A 20990-nucleotide genomic window follows, 5' to 3' on the forward strand; every position below is an offset into this window, starting at 1 on the left:
CACAACAGCCTATCAACACGAAACTTGTCATCGCTAGCATAGATGTCCCTAAAATGAACCACATTGAATTAGGTATCGATATCTCAGAAAACAAGGAAACTATTAACAACTCATTCTTTGCATATGTAACGCTAATGCTCAGAATCATCTGCAATCATCTTCTCCTCATGAACCATAGATCAGATTCACTCCAGATGCTGTATTTAGACTCATTACATCTGTCTTTAATGGTTTTGAGAAAACATTGTTGTTGCATTCAATATGGTTGCACTGTACCTATAGGTCCACTTTAGCACATATGCTAAAAAATACATTAGAAAATCTTCTTCTCATGAACCATAAATCAGATTGACTCCAGATTTGGTATACAGACTCAATAAATTAGCCTCTGATGAATTTGAGAATGATTAGTTGCGGCATTCAAATGCAGTCATGCTACACCACTAGATGGCACTATATCACACCAGGGCTTCAAGAATTGAACAGATGGACATGGGTCCATGACATTTTGTAAATGTTAACCGTATGTAAACCATATATACACTCTTTAAAAAAAGTGCTATCTAGAACCTAGAAGGGTTCTACCTGCAACCAAAAAGGGTTCTCCTACTACCCTTTTTTTCTGTGTGTATATGTTCTTAGAAGCTATGTGAATAGGAAGTCACTGCAACCTTACATGGCTTGCACCACCAGACTCTTGATCTGGTCTTGCAATTTGTAGTCTATGACATTTCAGATTTAGATATGATAATTTATGAAGTAGTTTGGATGTAGTGTAAGTACTTTTTCAAACTAACTTTAGTTAAGTCAACTATAGTTTTCTTAAGGGTAGCTTTAGTGTAGCTTAACTTATTCCAGTGTGAAGGAATTGGTACCTTGGTAAACTAGATTTTCAGAGTAGCTTCCCCATCACTGAAACTCAATACATTAAGTAATGACTTTAAGAATGATTACCTGCATTCAAAGATAATCAACCTACAGCACTAGACTAAACTTCTCTTGGATCATCGTTGTGGATACAAATGGTAATGTTTTCACTGGTTGCACATAAAATAAGATAGTTCCTACATGATGAGTGCTTGCTTTGTTGTCCAACAGATCTTGTGTCCTTTCTGTCATCCTCTGAACCCCGTTTATTGCTTCTCGCTGCTATATTTTCTATTATATCCTATCCCATTCTAGACAATTGAGGAAACCTTGTACCAAACCATGTTATCATTTAGGCTATCTGTTCATAACGATTAGGCTACTTACTGTATTGAGCTCCCTCCCCTATAAGTTCCTCCTACCAACAGCACAGTCGCTGTCAACCCTATCTGCCCTACATCTCTTGCCTCTCTAGCACCCTGCGTCTGTCTTGCAGTTTGCCAGGATCGGCCAGTCTTCACACTCACTCTCAGGACGACACTGGGCAGAAGAAACAACATGGCTTTACGAATGAACGCGTTCGTGGGACTTTTCCTGCTTTCTCTGACCTGGAAAGGTATGTGACCTAATGCAGATCTAACTTCTTGAAAACTCTGCAAAGGATGCGGTTTTCAGCGGTGTATCGTTTTGTGACTGTACTGTACATTGGAAACTTTGCGGGGTTGCTTGGCTACTGAAGGCTGGCTACTTGATGGAGCGCTACTCTGCCCCGCTCTGAATAAGGCTGCGTAGACCCAGCAAACTTCAAACATGTGATGTTGCTACCTTGTTCTGGTATTTTTCTGGTCAATCGTTTATGTAAGTTGAAAAGCAAATTATATCTTATTATCACAAATTATGAATATAGCTGCATGGGATGTAAAAAGCATATCTGTTTTCTACTGTCAGTTATAGTTAAATTATACTGTATGGAATTAAAACGTTTTTTTAACCTTTATTTAACTAGGCAAGTCAGTTAAAAACAAATTCTTATTTACAATGACGGCCTATCAGGGAACAGATTTGTATCTTGTCAGCTCAGGGATTCGATCCAGCAACTTCTCAGTTACTGGCCCAATGCTCCAACCACTAGGCTACCTACCGCCCCAATGTATGTGGACTAGTTACAATAACGGATTAATTCAAGTAATTGGAAGTCTTTGCGCATTACATCAGAACACGCGTGCACGTCTAATGCGTTTAAAATAGTTATTTATTTGTCATCATATAAATAATAGTAGTAAGTGAACAGAATAAGTGGATTGAATTAGTCACCCCTATACAGCAATTTCTGTCTTGAAATATGGTTATTAGATTGTGTCATTTAGCCTACGCATATTATCAAAAAGGTAAGCTCTTTTCTGATGCTGTTATGCATGCCCTCACTATTACTGTATATGATTAATCATTTTGTTTTGACTGAATACCCAGAGACTGTAATGTTAAGAATGTGTGACTCTTGTGGAATGCAATCTGTAACTGGCTATGAAAAATATGAAAATGGTCTCAAAGAGACCACTTTTCTAGTCTGTTCTATAGCTAACTTCTTTTAGATCAAAACTATACTAGACTATTTATTCAGATAACTGCAATTGTGAAAAGCATTGCACTGATGCGATTATATATTTAGGCAGTAAGGCACCGGGGGGTGTGGTATATGGCCAATATACCATGGCTAAGGGTGGTTCTTAGGCAAGATGCAACGCGGAGTGCCTGGATACAGCCCTTGGCCGTGGTATATTGGCCATATACCACAAACCCCTGAGGTGCCTTATTGCTATTATGAACTGTTTGCCAATGTAATTAGAGCAGTAAAAATAAAAAATAACTCATATCCGTGGTATGATATGGTGATATACCATGGTTGTCAGCCAATCTGCGTTCAGGGCTTGAACCACCCAGTTTATAATTGACCATAATGAAAGATTTAAATTATTTATAATTTTAGGTAGCCTACTCTAAGGTCTAGCTATGTTTTTGTTAGATGCTTCGCAGATATACTGGTTGTTACAAATGTTTTTGGGGTCATTTGGTGGAATATGGAAAATCAGCTGCCTAGCTGCTTACTGTCAGGTCATGTCTTCCTACCAGGGTTAATCTTTGTCAGTCATGTTACAGTAGTGAATAGCATATCTGTGTTATCACCAGACCACGAGACGTGAGTCAAATATCATCACTATGTGATGGGTGCAGTATGCCTGCACTTACCAAATCTACACATAAATCAAACCAGAACGATTCCTAGGTGAAAAAGGTGAGGGGAAATGAAGGAAAAATGTTTGCTTATGGATGGAAACAAGACACATTGTATTTGTATTTATTAGGGATCCCCATTAGCTAGTCTTCCTGGGGTCCAAACACATTAAGGCACTTACATCACAAATAAAACAGTACATCATATAACATTATTACACCACAACATATCTACAATACAAAATGTATAACACCACCTTACAACAATATCACACAATGTACGTGTGTGTGGAGTGCACGTGCTAGCATTTGTGTGTGAATGCATGTGTCTGTTCCTGTGTGTCTTCCTCTTCACAGTCTCTTCTGTTCCATAAGGTGTATTGTGATCTGTTTTTTTAAATCGGATTCTACTGCTTGCATCAGTTACTTGATGTGGAATAGAGTTCCATGTAGTCATGGCGATATGTAGTACTATGCGCCTCCCGTAGTCTGTTCTTGACTTGGGGATTGTGAAGTGACCTCTGGTAGCATGTCTTGTGAGGTATGCATGGGTGTCCAAGCTGTGTGCTAGTAGTTTGAACAGACATTTCGGTGCATTCAGCATGTCAACACTTCTTACAAAAACAAGTAGTGATGAAGTCAATCTCTCCTCCTCTTTAAGCCACGAGAGATTTACATGCATATTATTAATGTTAGCTCTCTGTGTACATTTAAGGCCCAGCCGTGCTGCCCTGTTCTGAGCCAATTGTAATTTTACGAGGTCCCTCTTTGTGGCACGTAACCATGCGACTGAACAGTAGTCCAGGTGCGACAAAACTATGGCCTGTTGGACCTGCCTTGTTGATAGTGTTGTTAAGAAGGCAGAGCAGCGCTTTATTATGGACAGACTTCTCCCCATCCTAGCTACTGTTGTATCAACATGTTTTGACAATGACAGTTTATTACAATCCAGGGTTACTTCAAGCAGTTTAGTCAAATCAAATCAAAGTTTATTTGTCACGTATGCCAAATACAACAGGTGTAGACCTTCCAGTGAAATGCTTACTTACCAATAGTAACCAATAGTGCAAAAAAGGTATTAGGTGAACAATAGGTAAGTAAAGAAATAAAAACAACAGTGAAAAACAGTAGCGAGGCTATATACAGTAGCAAGTCTATAAAAGTAGCGAGGCTATATACAGACACCGGTTAGTCAGGCTGATTGAAGTAGTATGTACATGTAGATATGGTTAAAGTGACTATGCATATATGATGAACAGAGAGTAGCAGCAGCGTAAAGAGGGGTTGGCGGGTGGCGGGACACAATGCAGACAGTCAATTCAACTTGCTCAATTTCCACATTATTCATAACAAGATTTATGAATGAGATTTATCTAAGGTTTAGGGTTTAGTGAATGATTTGTCCCAAATACAATGCTTTTAGTTTTAAGATTTAGGACTAACTTATTCCTTGCCACCCATTCTGAAACTAACTGCAGCTCTTTGTTAATTTCTTGACACTACAGGGGGTGCTGTTTCAACTTGGACATTTATCGTTCCCAAATTAAACTGCCTCGTACTCAATTCTTGCTCGTACAATATGCATATTATTATTACTATTGGATAGAAAACAATCTCTAGTTTCTAAAACCGTTTGAATTATGTCTGTGGGTGAACCAGAACTCTTTCTGCAGCGAAATCCATGACAGGAACTGCGAAGGTCTGAAAACGAGGCTCTGTTCTCAGATCAGTTTAAAGCTCTGTATGTATCCTATGGGTCGACATGAACTGCACCCGCCTTCCCCTGGATGTCAGTAACCAATGAGAAGTGGAATGGAGTGTCTACGTAGTTCTCAGAGCTTATAAAAGGCCAAGGAACGAAGTGAGCTCTCTTTTCGTCGTTCGTCATTGCGCAAAGCAAGACCTCAAGATGGCATTTTGAAACGCTCAGTTATCGGCCTTAGCTATATCCGTCTGTAATTTAATTCGATATAGGTGTTAGAAACATCATAACGAAGTTATTTTAAACCGAGTTATATCAGTTTATGCGAGTATATTGCTATTTTCGGAATTTCCTTAGTATTGCGTTTTGGGGATTTGGGCATGTTGTGGCCACATAGCTATTGTTAGCTGCTAATTCCGAAGTTGAAGACGACGTTTTACAACCAAGCAACGATTCTTTTGGACAAAGGACACCTTGCCCAAGATTCTGATGGAAGCTCGTCCAAAAGTAAGAGCTATTTATGATGTTATTCCGTATTTATGTGGAAAAATGTAAACGCATTTGTCCGCCATTATTGCGGCACTAGTCTGGCTGTAACGCCAGACTAGTAATTTAAAAAATCTAACTCAGCGGTTGCATTAATAACTAATGCATCTTTCATTTGCTGTCCAACCTGTATTTTTTAGTCAATCTAATCGATAAATAATCGTAAACTTAGGTGCCTTTCCAAGATGGCGCCGGCCAGAATGCATGACCTGTTGCCACTGATCACATTGTATAGCCACGATTTGTGCTGCTAAATATGCACATTTTCGAACAAAACCTATATGCATTGTGTAATATGATGTTACAGGACTGTCTTCTGACGAAGTATATCAAGGTTAGTCAAAAATTATATATCTTTTGCTGTATTGTTACGATCGCTAACCTGTGCTGCTGGTAAATTGCTTGTGTTTCTGGCTATTGTGCTAAGCTAATATAATGCTATATTGTGTTTTCGCTGTAAAACACTTTAAAAATCTGACATATTGGCTGGATTCACAAGATGTTGGGCTTTCATTTGCTGTACGCTGTGTATTTTTCAGAAATGTTTTAAGATGAGTAATTAGGTATTTGACGTTGGTCTCTGTAATTATTCTGGCAGCTTCGGCACTATTTCAGATTGCAGCTGCAATGTAGAACTGTGATTTATACCTGAAATATGCAAATTTTTCTAAAAAAACATATGCTATACAATAAATATGTTATCAGACTGTCATCTTATGAAGTTGTTTCTTGGTTAGTGGCTATTTATATCTTTATTTGGTCGAATTAGTGATGGCTACTGATGGAGTAAAAAACTGGTGGAGTAAAAAAAGTGGTGTCTTTTGCTAACGTGGTTAGCTAATAGATTTACATATTGTGTCTTCCCTGTAAAACATTTTAAAAATCAGAAATGATGGCTGGATTCACAAGATGTGTATCTTTTATCTGGTGTCTTGGACTTGTGATTTAATGATATTTAGATGCTAGTATTTACTTGTGACGCTATGCTAGGCTCTGCTAGTCAGCTTTTTTACTGTGGGGGGTGCTCCCGGATCCGGGTTTGGGAGGAATTAGAGGTTAAGGGTTGCAGTGATTTCACTCACTGTAGTAGTTGACGTGTATAGTGATGAGTTGTCTGCATACATAGACATACTGGCTTTACTCAAAGACAGTGGCAAGTCATTAGTAAAGATTGAAAAAGTAAGGGGCCAAGACAACTGCCCTGGGGAATTCCTGATTCTACCTGGATTATGTTGGAGAGGATTCCATTAAAGAACACCCTCTGTGTTTTGTTAGACAGTTAACTCTTTATCCACAATATAGCAGGGGGTGTAAAGCCATAACACATATGTTTTTTCAGCGGCAGACTACGATCAATAATGTCAAAAGGCGCACTGAAGTCTAACAAAACAGCTCCCACATTCTTTTTATCATCAATTTCTCTCAGCCAATAATCAGTAATTTGTGTAAGTGCCGTGTTTGTTGAATGTCCTTCTCTATATGCGTGCTAAAGTATGTTGTCAATTTGTTTACAGTAAAATAGCATTGTATCTGCTCAAACACATTTTTTTCCAAAAGTTTACTACGGGTTGGTTACAGGCTGATTGGTCGGCTATTTGAGCCAGTGAACGGGGCTTTACTATTCTTGGGTAGCGGAATGACTTTTGCTTCCCTCCAGGGAAGACTTTTGCTTCCCTCCACACACTTTCTAGTAGGCATAGATTAAAGATAATATTGCAAATAGGAGTGGCAATATCGTTCGCTATTATCTTCAGTCATTTTCCATCCAAGTTGTCAGACCCCGGTGGCTTGTCATTGTTGATAGACAACAATATTTTTTTCACCTCTTCCACACTGACTTAACAGAATTCAAAATTACAATGCTTGTCTTTCATAATTTGATCAGTTATACTTGGATGTGTAGTGTCAGCATTTGTTGCTGGCATGTCATGCCTAAGTTAGCTAATCTTGCCAGTAAAAAAATCATTCAAGTAATTGCCAATATCAGTGGGTTTTGTAATGAATGAGCCATCTGATTCAATGAATGATGGAGCCGAGTTTGCCTTTTTGCCCAAAATTTTTATTTAAGGTTTTTAAAGTCTTTAAAGATTCTCCCATGATGTCAAGCAAAGAGGCACTGAGTTTGAAGGTAGGCCTTGAAATACATCCACAGGTACACCTCCAATTGACTCAAATTATGTAAATTAGCCTATCAGAAGCTTCTAAAGCCATGACATAATTTTCGGATATTTTCCAAGCTGTTTAAGGGCACAGTCAACTTAGTTTATGTAAACTTCTGACCCCCTGGAATTGTGATACAGTGAATTATAAATGAAATAATCTGATGCCCTAACCAACTTGCCAAAACTATAGTTTGTTAACAAGACATTTGTGGAGTGGTTGAAAAACGAGTTTTAATGACTCCAACCTAAGTGTATGTAAAATTTCGTCTTCAACTGTATTATCCAGATACTGACTGTTAGCACTTGGTGTTTATAGCAGCTTCCCACAAGAATGGGCTTTAAGTGAAGCAGATGAACGTGTAGCCATATTACTTCAACAGTATTTAACATGAGATCCTCTCTAAGCTTTACAGGAATGTGGTTCTGAATATAAACAGCAACACCCCCGCCATTGGCATTTCTGTATTCTCTGTAAATGTTATAACCATGTATTGCTACCACTGTATCATCAAATGTATTATCTAAGTGGGTTTCAGAATATAAATGCCATCTGTTATTAGCAAGTTATTGATTTCATGAACCTTACTTTTCTGGGATGCTTGATTTTTTTATTGCTTTAATTGGAAGCTTAGCAGAAGTAGACATGCTCATGTTATTTATGTTTTAGTTAATAGTGTAGGGTGAGCTGCACACAGTGGACTTCCTACTAGGGCACATGAACCCTGGTCATTGGCACATGATTACTGAATACAATAGCTGTAGGATCAACAGAGGCATTCAGGGCAGTTAGAGGGCCATAAATTAGGTTACTTACATTATGTCTGCCAATGCCCCTGGGATAATGTACATTTGCTGCAGCATTATGACAACTCAGCGACAGAATGGTAGGGATTATCTGAGCTGGGCTTGGGTCATTGATAAGTCATTGTCTCAATGCAGCCTTGAAATGCGTGGACTGAGTCCAGGAGCCAAGATGATTTGGATGGAATCCATCATTCCTTTAGATCATCTTCTGTTTCCAGAAGGTGTCAAAGTTATCTGCAAAAGTGATTTCAACAGTAGCCTGCTGAATTCTTTAACACCCTCGGCCCAAAGATGGTACCGGACCTGAAATAATTGGTTGTTTTTTGGAATCTTTCAGTGCTAGAATCAGGTCTTTACAATCTATTTTCAGAAGTTCTGAGCTAGCCCCCCTAATGTAGTTTGAAGCAGAAGCAGCCTTGTAATGTCCAGCACTCCAGGATAGTACAGAGATTTCCCCCGGGAACCATGATGTTTCCTACCATAGAACTGCCGATGACGACGGCTGGTGCAATGGTTGAGGAGGTCCGGCCTTTCTTTCACCTCATGTGGTTTTGCAAAACCCTCGAGGACCAAAGGGCAGTGGGGCCCGATGGACCCGAGCCAGCTGTAGTATCCATTGTGGATAATGAATGTGCCGGAGTCTCAGACAGCCTCACGGTCTGAATAGGGTGGGAGCTCTGAGGATCTGAACCCGAGGTACCGGAGAGGGAGACAGAACAGAGGACGAAGGCGCAGGTTCCTCCGGATCCGATCTCGAATCAGAAGCCGCCATGGAAGAAGGTGCCGGAGCCTCTGGATCCAGGCCAGCGAAGCTGTTTCTGGTCTGTGTCCGGTCCGGGCCGGGCACAAAATCTCCAAGGAGATTCCCGTTGCAAGAGGACAATGTTTTCAGTTTACACTGCGAGTGACATATCTCCATGTCTGGTTGGTAGGATTGAGAACAGGAACATCCACCAGGATCATCCCACCAACTCCATTCTCCAAGGAAGGGGGAGACCCGTTCTGGGAGGGATCCCTGCAGAGTACCGGCCAGTTGGCTGTGGAGAGCCGACACTTCCATCAGGCCAGAGTGGCGTCCGGCTACTAGGGTGGAGGAGAAAGAAAAATCAGGCGGGCGTAGATTCCCCAGTAGCATGGTTAGGTTCGCTACCTGTTCGCTAAGATTAGGCACGTTGCCCCTGTAGTCCTCTGCAAGCAAACAGCTGCTACATTGGAAGTCTTGTTGGTCCACATTGTCCCCGGATAAAGGAAATTAAACACAGCTCCTGCAGCATTGAAAACTTTTGTTAGCGTCCTCCACTTGAGGCTCCATGCTAGCTAGGCTAGCTAAGCCAGCCGGGCCTCCATGTCACCCCTCTTTGGCAGGGAACTCCCAACTTGTCCGAGAGAGAACCACACGGTGATCAAAAATGTCAGGCCAAGGTAAGCTTACACCAAACACACAATTAATGTCCATTTTTTTTTTTTAATTCACAATGTGAAAAACGAATGGTGGTGTAGAGTATTATAACTCAGGCTAGTAAAACACGTTTGTCAACAACACGATCAGTGGAAGGGCGCTGTGGCCTGTTGGTGCATATAATACCCTTATTTATAGATCGGTCATTTCAAAAAAAAATTTCATACCGTTTCTCTGTTTTTTGTTTGTTTAGACAGACGGTCATGGCTTCCCTCTTTCCCCTATAACCCTTCCTTTGCATGTCTGACTTCCCTTCCCTCTTACCCCTTTACATCCTCTTCCCACCTCCCCTTTTATCCCACACCCCTTGTCTCTCAGGAAGGTGATGGTAGTTTTGGACTACTGTCGGAGTGCCATAGCTATCATGTTAAAAATACAGATAGCAGGGGTCGAAAGCAGGTTACGTCATATGAATTTATAGGCTACGTCCTCAGTCTTTACTGTTGGTCATGTTCTTGATTTCTTACTATGGATTTGGATTAACAGCATTCAATTCATGTTGTCAAGTTTAATTTCAAACAAGTTACCTTTTCCTGCAGTCAAATGACCTAATGGGCTTATGGGTGGAATGTTATTCATATTTTTTGTAATTTCATAATTAATAAACATTATTTTTAAAAACCTGCAGAAAATCTGGTGTTTCTATGTCAAACAGTTTTGTTATATTTCAGTCTTCTGCGATGTATTTTTGTTTCAAAGTAAAAATTTTTTTAGACTAGCAACTACCTCAAACACATGGTTATGGGCTTACAAAAAAAGAAGACACCTGTACCATGTCAGATATAGAGTTGAAATGTATTCAATTTTGAGTTTGCATCCCAATATAACACGTTATACATATCACAGAAGACTGAAATATAACAAAACTCTGTGACCCTGCAGTAAAAGGTTAAACACACATGATTTCAAATGTTCATATGCTGTCTGTCTGGTCTATTCTTCGATGGGCATCATTTACATCTGACAGCTGCATGAAACGTCAGATGTGTTCAGTTCAGTCTGGTCTTGCTGTGTTGGAATTCATATCAGCCTCAATTGATTACTATGCCAGAGTGATCAAAAGTTATCGCCCTTATCTCCTTGCTATCCAGGCCAAGCGTCATATTGGACACAGAATGCCAGCTTGTTATTGGCCACAAGGCCCCAGCAAATAGTTTGATATTTACCCTCAAAGTAGCAACATTACTTTAATAATTTATCTAAATACATAAATGAAGCTGCTTATACCTAAATAAACCTTCTGTATTCTGGGAAATGTATTGAGGGCTCTTTTCTGTCTCAAATAAGCTTTTCACGATAGTAAAAACATTCTATTTCTGAGGCATCAAAGGATGGATGGTAACGTCAGGGATTCCTATAACGACTCTTTGATAATAATAGAATGTACTTCCTGTAACACCAGACAATTACAGGGTCAAAGGGCATGCTCATCACAAAGACATCTCCCATTAAATGGCCATCTTTTTCACCATGGCTGAGAGAAGCTGGTGAGGGCCTGGGTGCCCCATTCCAGACAACTGCTGTTGCGAGGGGCCGCCTGTCAATGTACACAATAAAAGTCCTTGTGCCCAACCTCACAACTTTTACATAATGAAGTGCAGATCTGGGCAGCGAATCAGTGGAGAGCTGTGCTTGAAACGGAAGTCCCTAAATTCAGGCCTCTGGCAGAGGAATGCCACTGTTTCACTCCCAAGCCCCATTTTCATTTTCACTGTGACAGAGTTCTTACATTAGAAAGCCTTGTTCACCTTAACTTTCTGATAGGAGCAACCAGTTAAAGCCAGTGGCATGCATTCTCCATCCCCATCCTGTTTATGTAACAATTAATTGTTTAGGTAGAACCCCCCCTACAGTCAAATGTATCCAGGAATTCAAAGTAGTAACCTGGGACGTGATCCTGCATAATTCATATATTTTTTCACACTCTGAATATTTTTAAAAAAATATATTTTTTATATTTTTTCACACTCTTTCACGCTTGGAATCATTGTGAGTGAAGCCTCACCACAGACTCATGCCTGATGTCTTTAATGACTTATCAGATATGGTGGTTGGGGAGCGTGTACGGTATGTACCTAGGGGCAATAATTAACATTTAGTCATAGATCAGTGGGCTCATCATACATTTTTCAAAAAATCTCAATATTCCACACATTTATCGTTAACTTTTGTGTGTAATGACAACATATACATCATCCATCAAATGTGTGACATAACAAATGTAACAGATCGTATTACATAATGTGCAACACCTTAGAAATGTGTCATATCATGTTAATGTTATGTAGGTCTAACCCTATACAAATGCTTTATACTTTTACATTTGAAAGCAGGCCATAACCAACCAACACAAAGTCCTTGTGACAAAGTCAAGAAACGGGCCACCTGCGCTTTTTGATATTGTTCGTTGTTACTGTGCAACATCCATCAGAAACGCTTTTGCGCAATGTAAATTCACACAATGGTCATTCTTCACACAGTGGCCATTCATCGGTTTTAGACCTGTGTGACAATGTCCAGATCTCTGTGCGAAATCAACAGGAAAAGCTAAAAATTCAAAGGATGAGCCCTTCCGATGTATGCCTAAAGAGAAAGTTAATATCAGACCCCAAGCAATGATAAACATTTAAATCATATTGGCAAACATAATGTACTGTGAAATAGTTTTTAAAGCAATATCTAAAATAAACACACATTCCTCATAAACTGTATACATCTTGCAAAGCATAAACTTGTAACCTACATCAGCAGACTTACTAAAATTTTATCATTTCAAAGAATTAGCAAGGGACAGGAACAGAAACATGAACGTAGGACCCTTCATGTGATTTCCTTTTCAGCATTTAGCATCTTGCACTGTCTTGCATCCTACTTGTAATCTGACTCAAAAAGAGGACAATGAGGCTGAGTTGTGATGATGTTGCTTGGTTACTGGTATGGTGCTCTGAAGTCTGAAGACACATCAATGCTAACTGGGAAAGTACCTGATTGATCGATAGTCACGATGTTATAAAAACATGTTGTCCTCACCTCTAAACGGCTAGAGGAAGTTGTCAGGGTATGGTTTTTAGGGAAGTTATGGGTCGTTAAGGAAACTTGGGGGCTTTTCCAAATTACCCCTATGATTGGATTAGGTTAAAACAACAACCAGAGGCAGTTAAGGATCTGCTAGCGTAATGTTAGTTTAATTGTACCCCAAAGGATCTGTCCTGCAACCGTATTTCTGCTATATCTGGCTAGCTAGAAAGGAGCACATTTTCTTTACGTTGAGCAGCCTGTCAAAGCTATTGAACAAAGCCAGGCTTCCTGATGTACCCTCTCTCAGTAGTCTGTAGCCATACTGGTGTACGGATTCAGGAAAGTTCCACAAGCCAAGCTTAGTGATTATAAATAGAATTTTAAATCGAATCAATCTTCCATTAACTTGTGGGTACAAGATGGCGAGATGGCAAGATGGCACCGACAGAGAGGGTCCCCTCACTTCTAGTCCTTAGGAAACTATGCAGTATTTTGTTTTTTTATGTATTATTTCTTACATTGTTAGCCCAGAAAATCTTAATTTTTATTACATACAGCCGGGAAGAACTATTGGATATCAGAGAGACGTCAACTTACCAACATTACGACCAGGAATACGACTTTCCCAAAGCGGATCCTTTGTTCACACCACCACCCAGGGCATTTGATCTGATCCCAGAGTCCGACCCAAAACAACTTCGCCGCAGAAGAGGTAGACGTAGCGACCTCCTGGTCAGACTTCGGAGGCGTGCACAACACCCACCGTTTCCGAGTATATTACTTGCCAATGTCCAGTCTCTAGATAACAAGGTAGACGAAATTAGGGCAAGGGTTGCTTTCCAGAGAGACATCAGGGTTTGTAACATACTCTGTTTCACGGAAACATGGCTCTCTCGGGATATGTTGTCGGAGTCGGCACAGCCACTGGCATTCCTTATGCGTCGCGCTGACAGAAATAAACATCTCTCTGGGAAGAAGAAGGGCGGGGGTGCATGCTTCATGATTAACAACTCATGGTGTAATCGTAACAACATACAGGAACTCAAAAGTAATTTTGTTCACCTGACCTAGACCTAAATGACAAAAGTAATTTTGTTCACCTGACCTAGATTTCCTCACAATCAATTGCCAACCATATTATCTCCCACGAGAATTCCTGTCGGTTATTGTCACAGCCGTGTATATTCCTCCTCATGCCGATACCATGACGGCCCTCAAGGAGCTTCACTGGACTCTATGCAAACTGGAAACCATATATTCTGAGACCTCATTTATTGTAGCTGGGAATTTTAACAAATTTGAGAACAAGGCTACCTAAATTCTATCAGCATATTTATTGGAGCACTCGTGCAGGTAATACACTGGATCACAGCTACTCTAACTTCCGCGATGCATACAAGGCCCTCCCCCGCACTCCCTTCGGCAAAGCTGACCATGTCTCCATTTTGCTACTCCTGTCCTATAGGCAGAAACTCAAACAGGATGTACCCATAACGAGAACTATTCAACGCTGGTCTGACCAATCGGAATCCACGCTTCAAGATTGTTTTGATCAATCGGACTGGGAATAATAATATCGATTTATACGCTGATTCGGTGAGTGAGTTTAAAAGGAAGTGCATTGGAGATGTTGTCTCCACTGTGACTATTAAAACCTACCCTAACCAGAAACCGTGTATAGATGGCAGCATTCGCGCAAAACTGAAAGCGTGAACCACCGCATTTATCCATGACAAGATGACTGGGAATATGGCCGAATACAAACAGTGTAGTTATTCCCTCCGCAAGGCAATCAAACAAGCGAGGACTGCAGCCCAAGGACTGCGGCCCCTCCCTCTCCTTCTCCGTGGCCAACGTGAATAAGACATTTAAACGTGTTAACCCTAGGGAAGGCTGCCGGCCCAGGCGGCATCCCTAGTCACGTCCTCAGAGCATGCTTAGACCAGCTAGCTTGTGTGTTTACGGACATATTCAATCTCTCCCTATCCCAGTCTGCTGTCCCCACATTCTTCAAGATGGCCACCATTGTTCCTGTACCCAAGAAGGCAAAGGAAACTGAACTAAATGACTAGCGCCCCGTAGAACTCACTTCTGTCATCATGAAGAGCTTTGAGAGACTAGTCAAGGATCATATCACCACCTTACCTGCCACCCTAGACCCACTTCAATTTGCATACCGCCCCAATAGGTCCACAGACGATGCAATCGCTATCACACTGCACACTGCCCTTTCCCATCTGGACAAGAGGAATACCTATGTAAGAATGCTGTTCATTGACGACAGCTCAGCATTCAACACCATAGTACCCTCCAGGCTCATCATTAAGCTTGAGGCCTTAGGTCTCAACCCCGCCCTGTGCAATTGGGTACTGGACTTCCTGATGGGCCGCCCCCAGGTGGTGAAGGTAGGAAACAACATCTCCACTTCGCTGATCCTGAACACTGGGGCCCCACAAGGGTGCGTGCTCAGCCTCCTCCTGTACTCCCTGTTCACCCATGACTGTGTGGCCATGCACGCCTCCAACTCAATCATCAAGTTTGCAGACAACACAACAGTAGTGGGCTTGATTACCAACAACGACGAGACAGCCTACAGGGAGGAGGTAAGGGCACTCGGAGTGTGGTGTCAGGAAAACAACCTCTCACTCAATGTCAACAAAACAAAGCAGATGACTGTGGACTTCAGGAAACAGCAAAGGGAGCACCCCCCTATCCACATCAACGGGACAGCAGTGGAGACGGTGGAAAGTTTTAAGTTCCTCGGCGTACAGATCACGGACAAACTGAAATGGTCCACCCACACAGACAGTGTGGTGAAGAAGGCACAACAGCGCCTCTTCAACCTCAGGAGGCTGAAGAAATTTGGCTTGCCACCTAAAACCCTCACACATTTTGAAAGATTGTCACGCCTGCTCCCGCTCTTCCCCCCTGGCGCTCGAGGGCACCAGGCTCCCCAGCATTGCCGACTCCTGCCACCATCATTACGTACACCCTCCTTCCCCCCGTCACGCGCATCAGCGTATTATTGGACTCACCTGGACTCAATCAGCTGTTTATTACCTCCCCTATATTTTTCAGTTCCCCATCTCTGTTGCTGCACTGATTGTCGTTTGTCATTGTGTTGACGCTGTTTCTGTATTGCTCTTTGTCTGTTCCTAATTAAATGTAAACTCCCCGTACCTGCTTCTCTTCTCCGGCGTCGGTCCTTACACAGATGCACAATTGAGACCATCCTGTCGGGCCGTATCACCGCCTGATGGAATAAGAATATGTACATATAAATATATGGATGAGCGATGACCGAGCGGCATAGGCAAGATGCAATAGATGGTATGAAATATATATACATATGAGATGAGTAATGCACCGCCCACAACTGAACTGCAAGGCTCTCCAGAGCACAACGCATCACCGGGGGCAAACTACCTGCCGTCCAGGACACCTACAGCCCCCAATGTCACAGGAAGGCCAAAAAGATCATCAAGGACAACAACCACCCGAGCCACTGCCTGTTCACCCCGCTACCATCCAGAAGGCGAGGTCAGTACAGGTGCATCAAATCTGGGACCGAGAGACTGAAAAACAGCTTCTATCTCAAGGCCATCAGACTGTTAAACAGCCATCACTAACACATACATGCCTACATACAGACTTGAAATCATTGGTCACTTTAATAAATGGATTACTAGTCACTTTAATAATGCCACTTGAATAATGTTTACATATCTTGCATTAATCATCTCATATGTATATACATATTTCATACCATCTATTGCATCTTGCCTATGCCGCTCGGTCATCGCTCATCCATATATTTATATGTACATATTCTTATTCCATCCCTTTACTTAGATTTGTGTGTATTAGGTAGTTGTTGTGGAATTGTTAGATTACTTGTTAGATATTACTGCACTGCCGGAACTAGAAGCACAAGCGCTTCGCTACACTCACATTAACATCTGCTAACCATGTGTATATGACAAATTAAATTTGATTTGAATTTGCGGAGCACACCATCTGAATTGTGAAACAAGTTAGAGAGTATAGCAGTGGCTACCAGGGCATTATGTTTGCTGTGTTATCAGGATGAAAAGGCCTAATGGTTTAAGGCTGTTGCGAACGACTTTCAATACTAGAGATGGCACGAGTAGAGACAACAATGGACAGAAGCCAGGAAGGGAAATGTCCTCTGTGAAGTACAGATCAGAGAGTATGAATCGTCCCCACAGACAGGCATTACCACAATCAATACACTGTATGCTGGATCAGAATGGGGGAATTAAAGGAGCAGTCCATTGAGTTGTTTGTTTGTGTGGAGGCTCCCTCCCAGGCCCCTCCACTGTTGACATCAGGGAATTGTTGACACGTTGTTACCACTGGCTATCTTGCTTAAGCTAATTGGTTGTACACAACCACTGCTCGATCAATTAAGCAATCCGCCTCGTTGAATTAAATCTCTGTCATCAACTGTTTTAAACAGCCATACAAATGTTTTTTTATGATAAAGAAAGACAATTCTTTAGTCTTTTTTTGTATTTTCTCCAGGTTCAGATTTGATTTTGATTGGTTCAACGCTGCATTCAATTATGCATTTACTGATTGGCTTGATGTGATATTGTTATTACAGTCTTTCAATGTCTGCAGATGTGCAATGAGGCAGCCCATATGTAAGAAACCTGCCACATGTTGCATTAACAACTGTTCTTCACTGGGACTGTCGAACAGTCCATTGATCCGTTAATGCTTAGTGTGTTTGAAATCGCTTCAGATGCCACCACTATCTTGCCATCAGTACCCTATACCTTAGCTCCTATACCTTAGATTCCCTTTGATCTGATCTCCGTAGACAGATGCACACACAACTGCAAACAGTGGTGTAAAAAGTACTTGATTTTCATACTTGAGTAAAAGTAAAGATAACTTCATAGAAATTGCCTCAAGCAAAAGTCACCCGTTAAAATACTACTTGAGTAAAAGTCTAAAAGTATTTGGTTTTAAATATAATTTAGTATCAAAAGTCAATGTAGTTGCTAAAATATAGTTAAGTATCAAAAGTAAAAGTAAAAAGTACGAATAATAAAAAAAATCCTAATGTTAAGCAAACCAGGCGGTACAATTCTCTTTCCAACACTCAGACATAATTTAAAAACAAAGTCCGCCAGATCAGAAGCAGTAGGGATGACCAAGGATGATGCGTGATTCTGTAGTGGTCTGGGTGTAGCTGGTGCAGAGGAGTCAGGCGCAGAACAGCAGAGATGAGTAACACAAGTACTCAAATAATCCAATAACATGTCGTAATACCGAGCCCACAATAACAGACCGAACATACATAAAACAATCATGCACAAAAACCATGGGGAAAACAGAGGGTTAAATAATGAACATGTAATTGGGGAATTGAAACCAGGTGTGTAAAACAAAGGATCGGCGATGGCTAGAAGGCCGGTGACATCGACCGCCGAACGCCGCCCGAACAAGGAGAGGGACCGACTTCGGCGGAAGTCGTGCCAGATGATCTCTTGATAAGTGCGTGAATTGGACCATTTTCTGTCCTGCTAAGCATTCAAAATGTAACGAATACTTTTGGATGTCAGGGAAAAGTTATGGAGTAAAAAGTACATAATTTTCTTCAGGAATGTAGTAAAGTAAAAGTAGAAGTTGTCAAAAATATAAATAGTAAAGTACAGATACCCCCCAAAAACTACTTAAGTAGTACTTTAAAGTATTTTTACTTAAGTACTTTACACCACTGGCTGCATACACCTGGCACTTAAACTGTCTGAGAGAACCCAGACTGAGGTTCAGGTTACTGAGGTCTTTATAATCCAGTAGCCTGTCTCTCCACATCCCCCTGGGGTCACTTCTCAAGTACTGCTGCTACCTGATTCCTCTAAAGTCCTCCAGCCTCTGGAATCCCCCTGTATTGGCCACCCACTCTCACTCCTCCTTCTAGCTCATGATCTCTTGTCATTTGCTTCGATACAGACGAAGGGTTCTGTCATTGGAGCTGAATAAGTGTCAGACTGGTGTCATTGACATAATGCTTGACTGCTGTAACTACATGCCTTGAACTACCTGTCATTTATCTAGCCTGGAGGAGACTAGTGGGAGTACCTATATGAGGACGCGCTCATTGTTATGGCTGGAATGGAATGAATGGAACGGAGGCAAACATGTCGTTTCCATATGTTTGGTATGTTTAATACCGTTCCATTCCAGCCATTACAATGAGCCCATCCTCCTATAGCTCCTCCCAACAGCCTCCTCTGATCTAGCCTAATAATTTAGCGGAAAATGCTAAATATATTACTGCGAGAATTGCTGCACTGCCCACACACGTTACATGATCTCGCCATCACAACCACAGTCATGTAAAGCCCCCGTCATCAAACTCCCAGAACAAGAGATTACAGAGACATTTGATTCATTGTTTCGATCACTGTACGTTGTGTCGCCTTGGACATTTTAACTGCAGGAATAACCAATAGCTAGCCTGCTTTGTAAGAGAGGGGACATCTATTAGGTTACACATCCTTTGATTGGTTATTAGTAGCTTTTCACACAGAATACACAAAAAAAGACACTCAGTGACTTACTGCTGTGTCATCATCACTTTAATATGAGGCTTCCTACTCTCTCTCTCTTACCCTGAGCTCATGAGCAGAAACCAAGCTCATAGGAAATATTGTTCCTTTTGGTGTCTGAAGTATCTAGGTGTTTCTGTTTTGAGAGCAGACATTTTTTCTTTATTGCAGTTGAGTCATTTTACTCGCTTGAATAGCTTGCATGCTTGCTAAGCCAGTCTTGGGTCTGGGTTAAAGCAACAAACCAAACCAAGTCAAACTCTGTAGGCCATTGCTGGTCAGCCATAAACTGATGCTTTGTCCACTGAGGAAAAGTAATTTGGGTTCGTCTTTGACAAATAGAGAGCTCTATTCCTGGCCAAGAACATCAGCGGTCACTTAAATTGCTGCTCTGCTCTTGCACAAAACGTAATTAGTGAACTGAAGTTGGTCATTCATAAACACGAGTTTGATCAAGGTCTGGAATACAAATCTGAGAACTGAATTTCTGTTCAATTTCTTTCATTTCAGTTAAACTTAGCTCTACAGTTGTGGCAGTATCTTACATTGGTTATGCTCACAAAGTTGGTTTTGGATTGTTGGTGTTGTCCTCTAGTAAACCTTGATTCTTCGACTACGCCCACATTTTTTCCACTTTTATGGGCCTTGTGAAAACCTAGTGCCCATATCTGTTTTTTTCAGTCAGAGTGACGAGGGAAAGACAGAGCTTTGAGTTGAAACTCAAAGGTAATCAGTATTCAACAACCCAGTGTGACCAGCCAGCAGTGGTAATCACCTACCCCACACCAGGAAGCTGCCAGCTAGGCTATCCAGACAAACATCAGGAGGTAATAACAGTTTATAGGGCTAAGGCTTGTTTTCCACCCTGGAGTTGGAAGAGAGCTCTACCAGAAACGACTCCTAGATTGGTGCCTTATTTTACTGACTGTCAAAGGATTTACACACACTAAACTTCACAAAACGGAAGCACTGCAATAACAGTAGCTCTCAATTTCATTACTCTTTTAGGTTGAAGGTTTTCATTGTCTCCACCTTAAATATATTGAGATGTTTGGAATCTAAATAAAGTCTGATGTGAATATGCCTCCTGTTCATAGAGCCCTGGGTCGTGTTCCTGTGTGCACACCGTAGCGAAACACTTTTCAGCGGAAGACAAAAACAACTGTTTCTTTCACATAGTTTTGAGTGTTTTCTTCTGATTAGTGCCTACTGTCACACCTGCTCTCGCTCCCCCTCCTTGGCGCTCGAGGGCGCCAGGCTGTCCCTCATTACGCACACCTGTCACCAACGTTACGCGCACAAGCGCGTCTTTGGACTCACCTGGACTCCATTACTTTGTTGATTGCCCCTCCTATATCTGTCTGTTCCTCAGTTTGATCCCCTTGTCAGCATAGAGTTGTTTTGTTTCCCCTGTCCAGACGCTGTCCATGTTCTGTTTCATGTCCGTTGTTTATTAAATGTTCACTCCCTGTACTTGCTTCTCGTCTCCCAGCGTCTCTCCTTACACCTACTAAACATAGCGCTCCCAGAGGAAGTGCACCCTGGCTCTCTGGCTCCGTCCCAGACTCCTGCTGCTACTGACTGTCATCAACCCCCTACCGTTTACCTTGCCACAT

General features: G+C 41.5%; 1 protein-coding gene across 5 annotated transcripts in view; it reads left to right on the forward strand.

The window, feature by feature from the left end:
• The first annotated feature begins 1310 nt into the window (after nt 1-1310).
• Nucleotides 1311-20990, forward strand: part of LOC139549248 (cell surface glycoprotein MUC18-like) — a 77645-nt gene continuing 57965 nt past the window's right edge. For all 5 annotated transcript variants that reach the window (XM_071359496.1, XM_071359493.1, XM_071359497.1 and 2 more), the window contains exon 1: nt 1311-1483. In XM_071359496.1, the coding sequence (XP_071215597.1) occupies nt 1426-1483 (58 nt within the window). In that variant the 5' untranslated portion in view covers nt 1311-1425. The remainder of the gene's footprint in view (nt 1484-20990) is intronic.

This window comes from Salvelinus alpinus, chromosome 22, assembly GCF_045679555.1.
Source record: "Salvelinus alpinus chromosome 22, SLU_Salpinus.1, whole genome shotgun sequence".
Classification (NCBI taxonomy): Eukaryota; Metazoa; Chordata; class Actinopteri; order Salmoniformes; family Salmonidae; genus Salvelinus; species Salvelinus alpinus.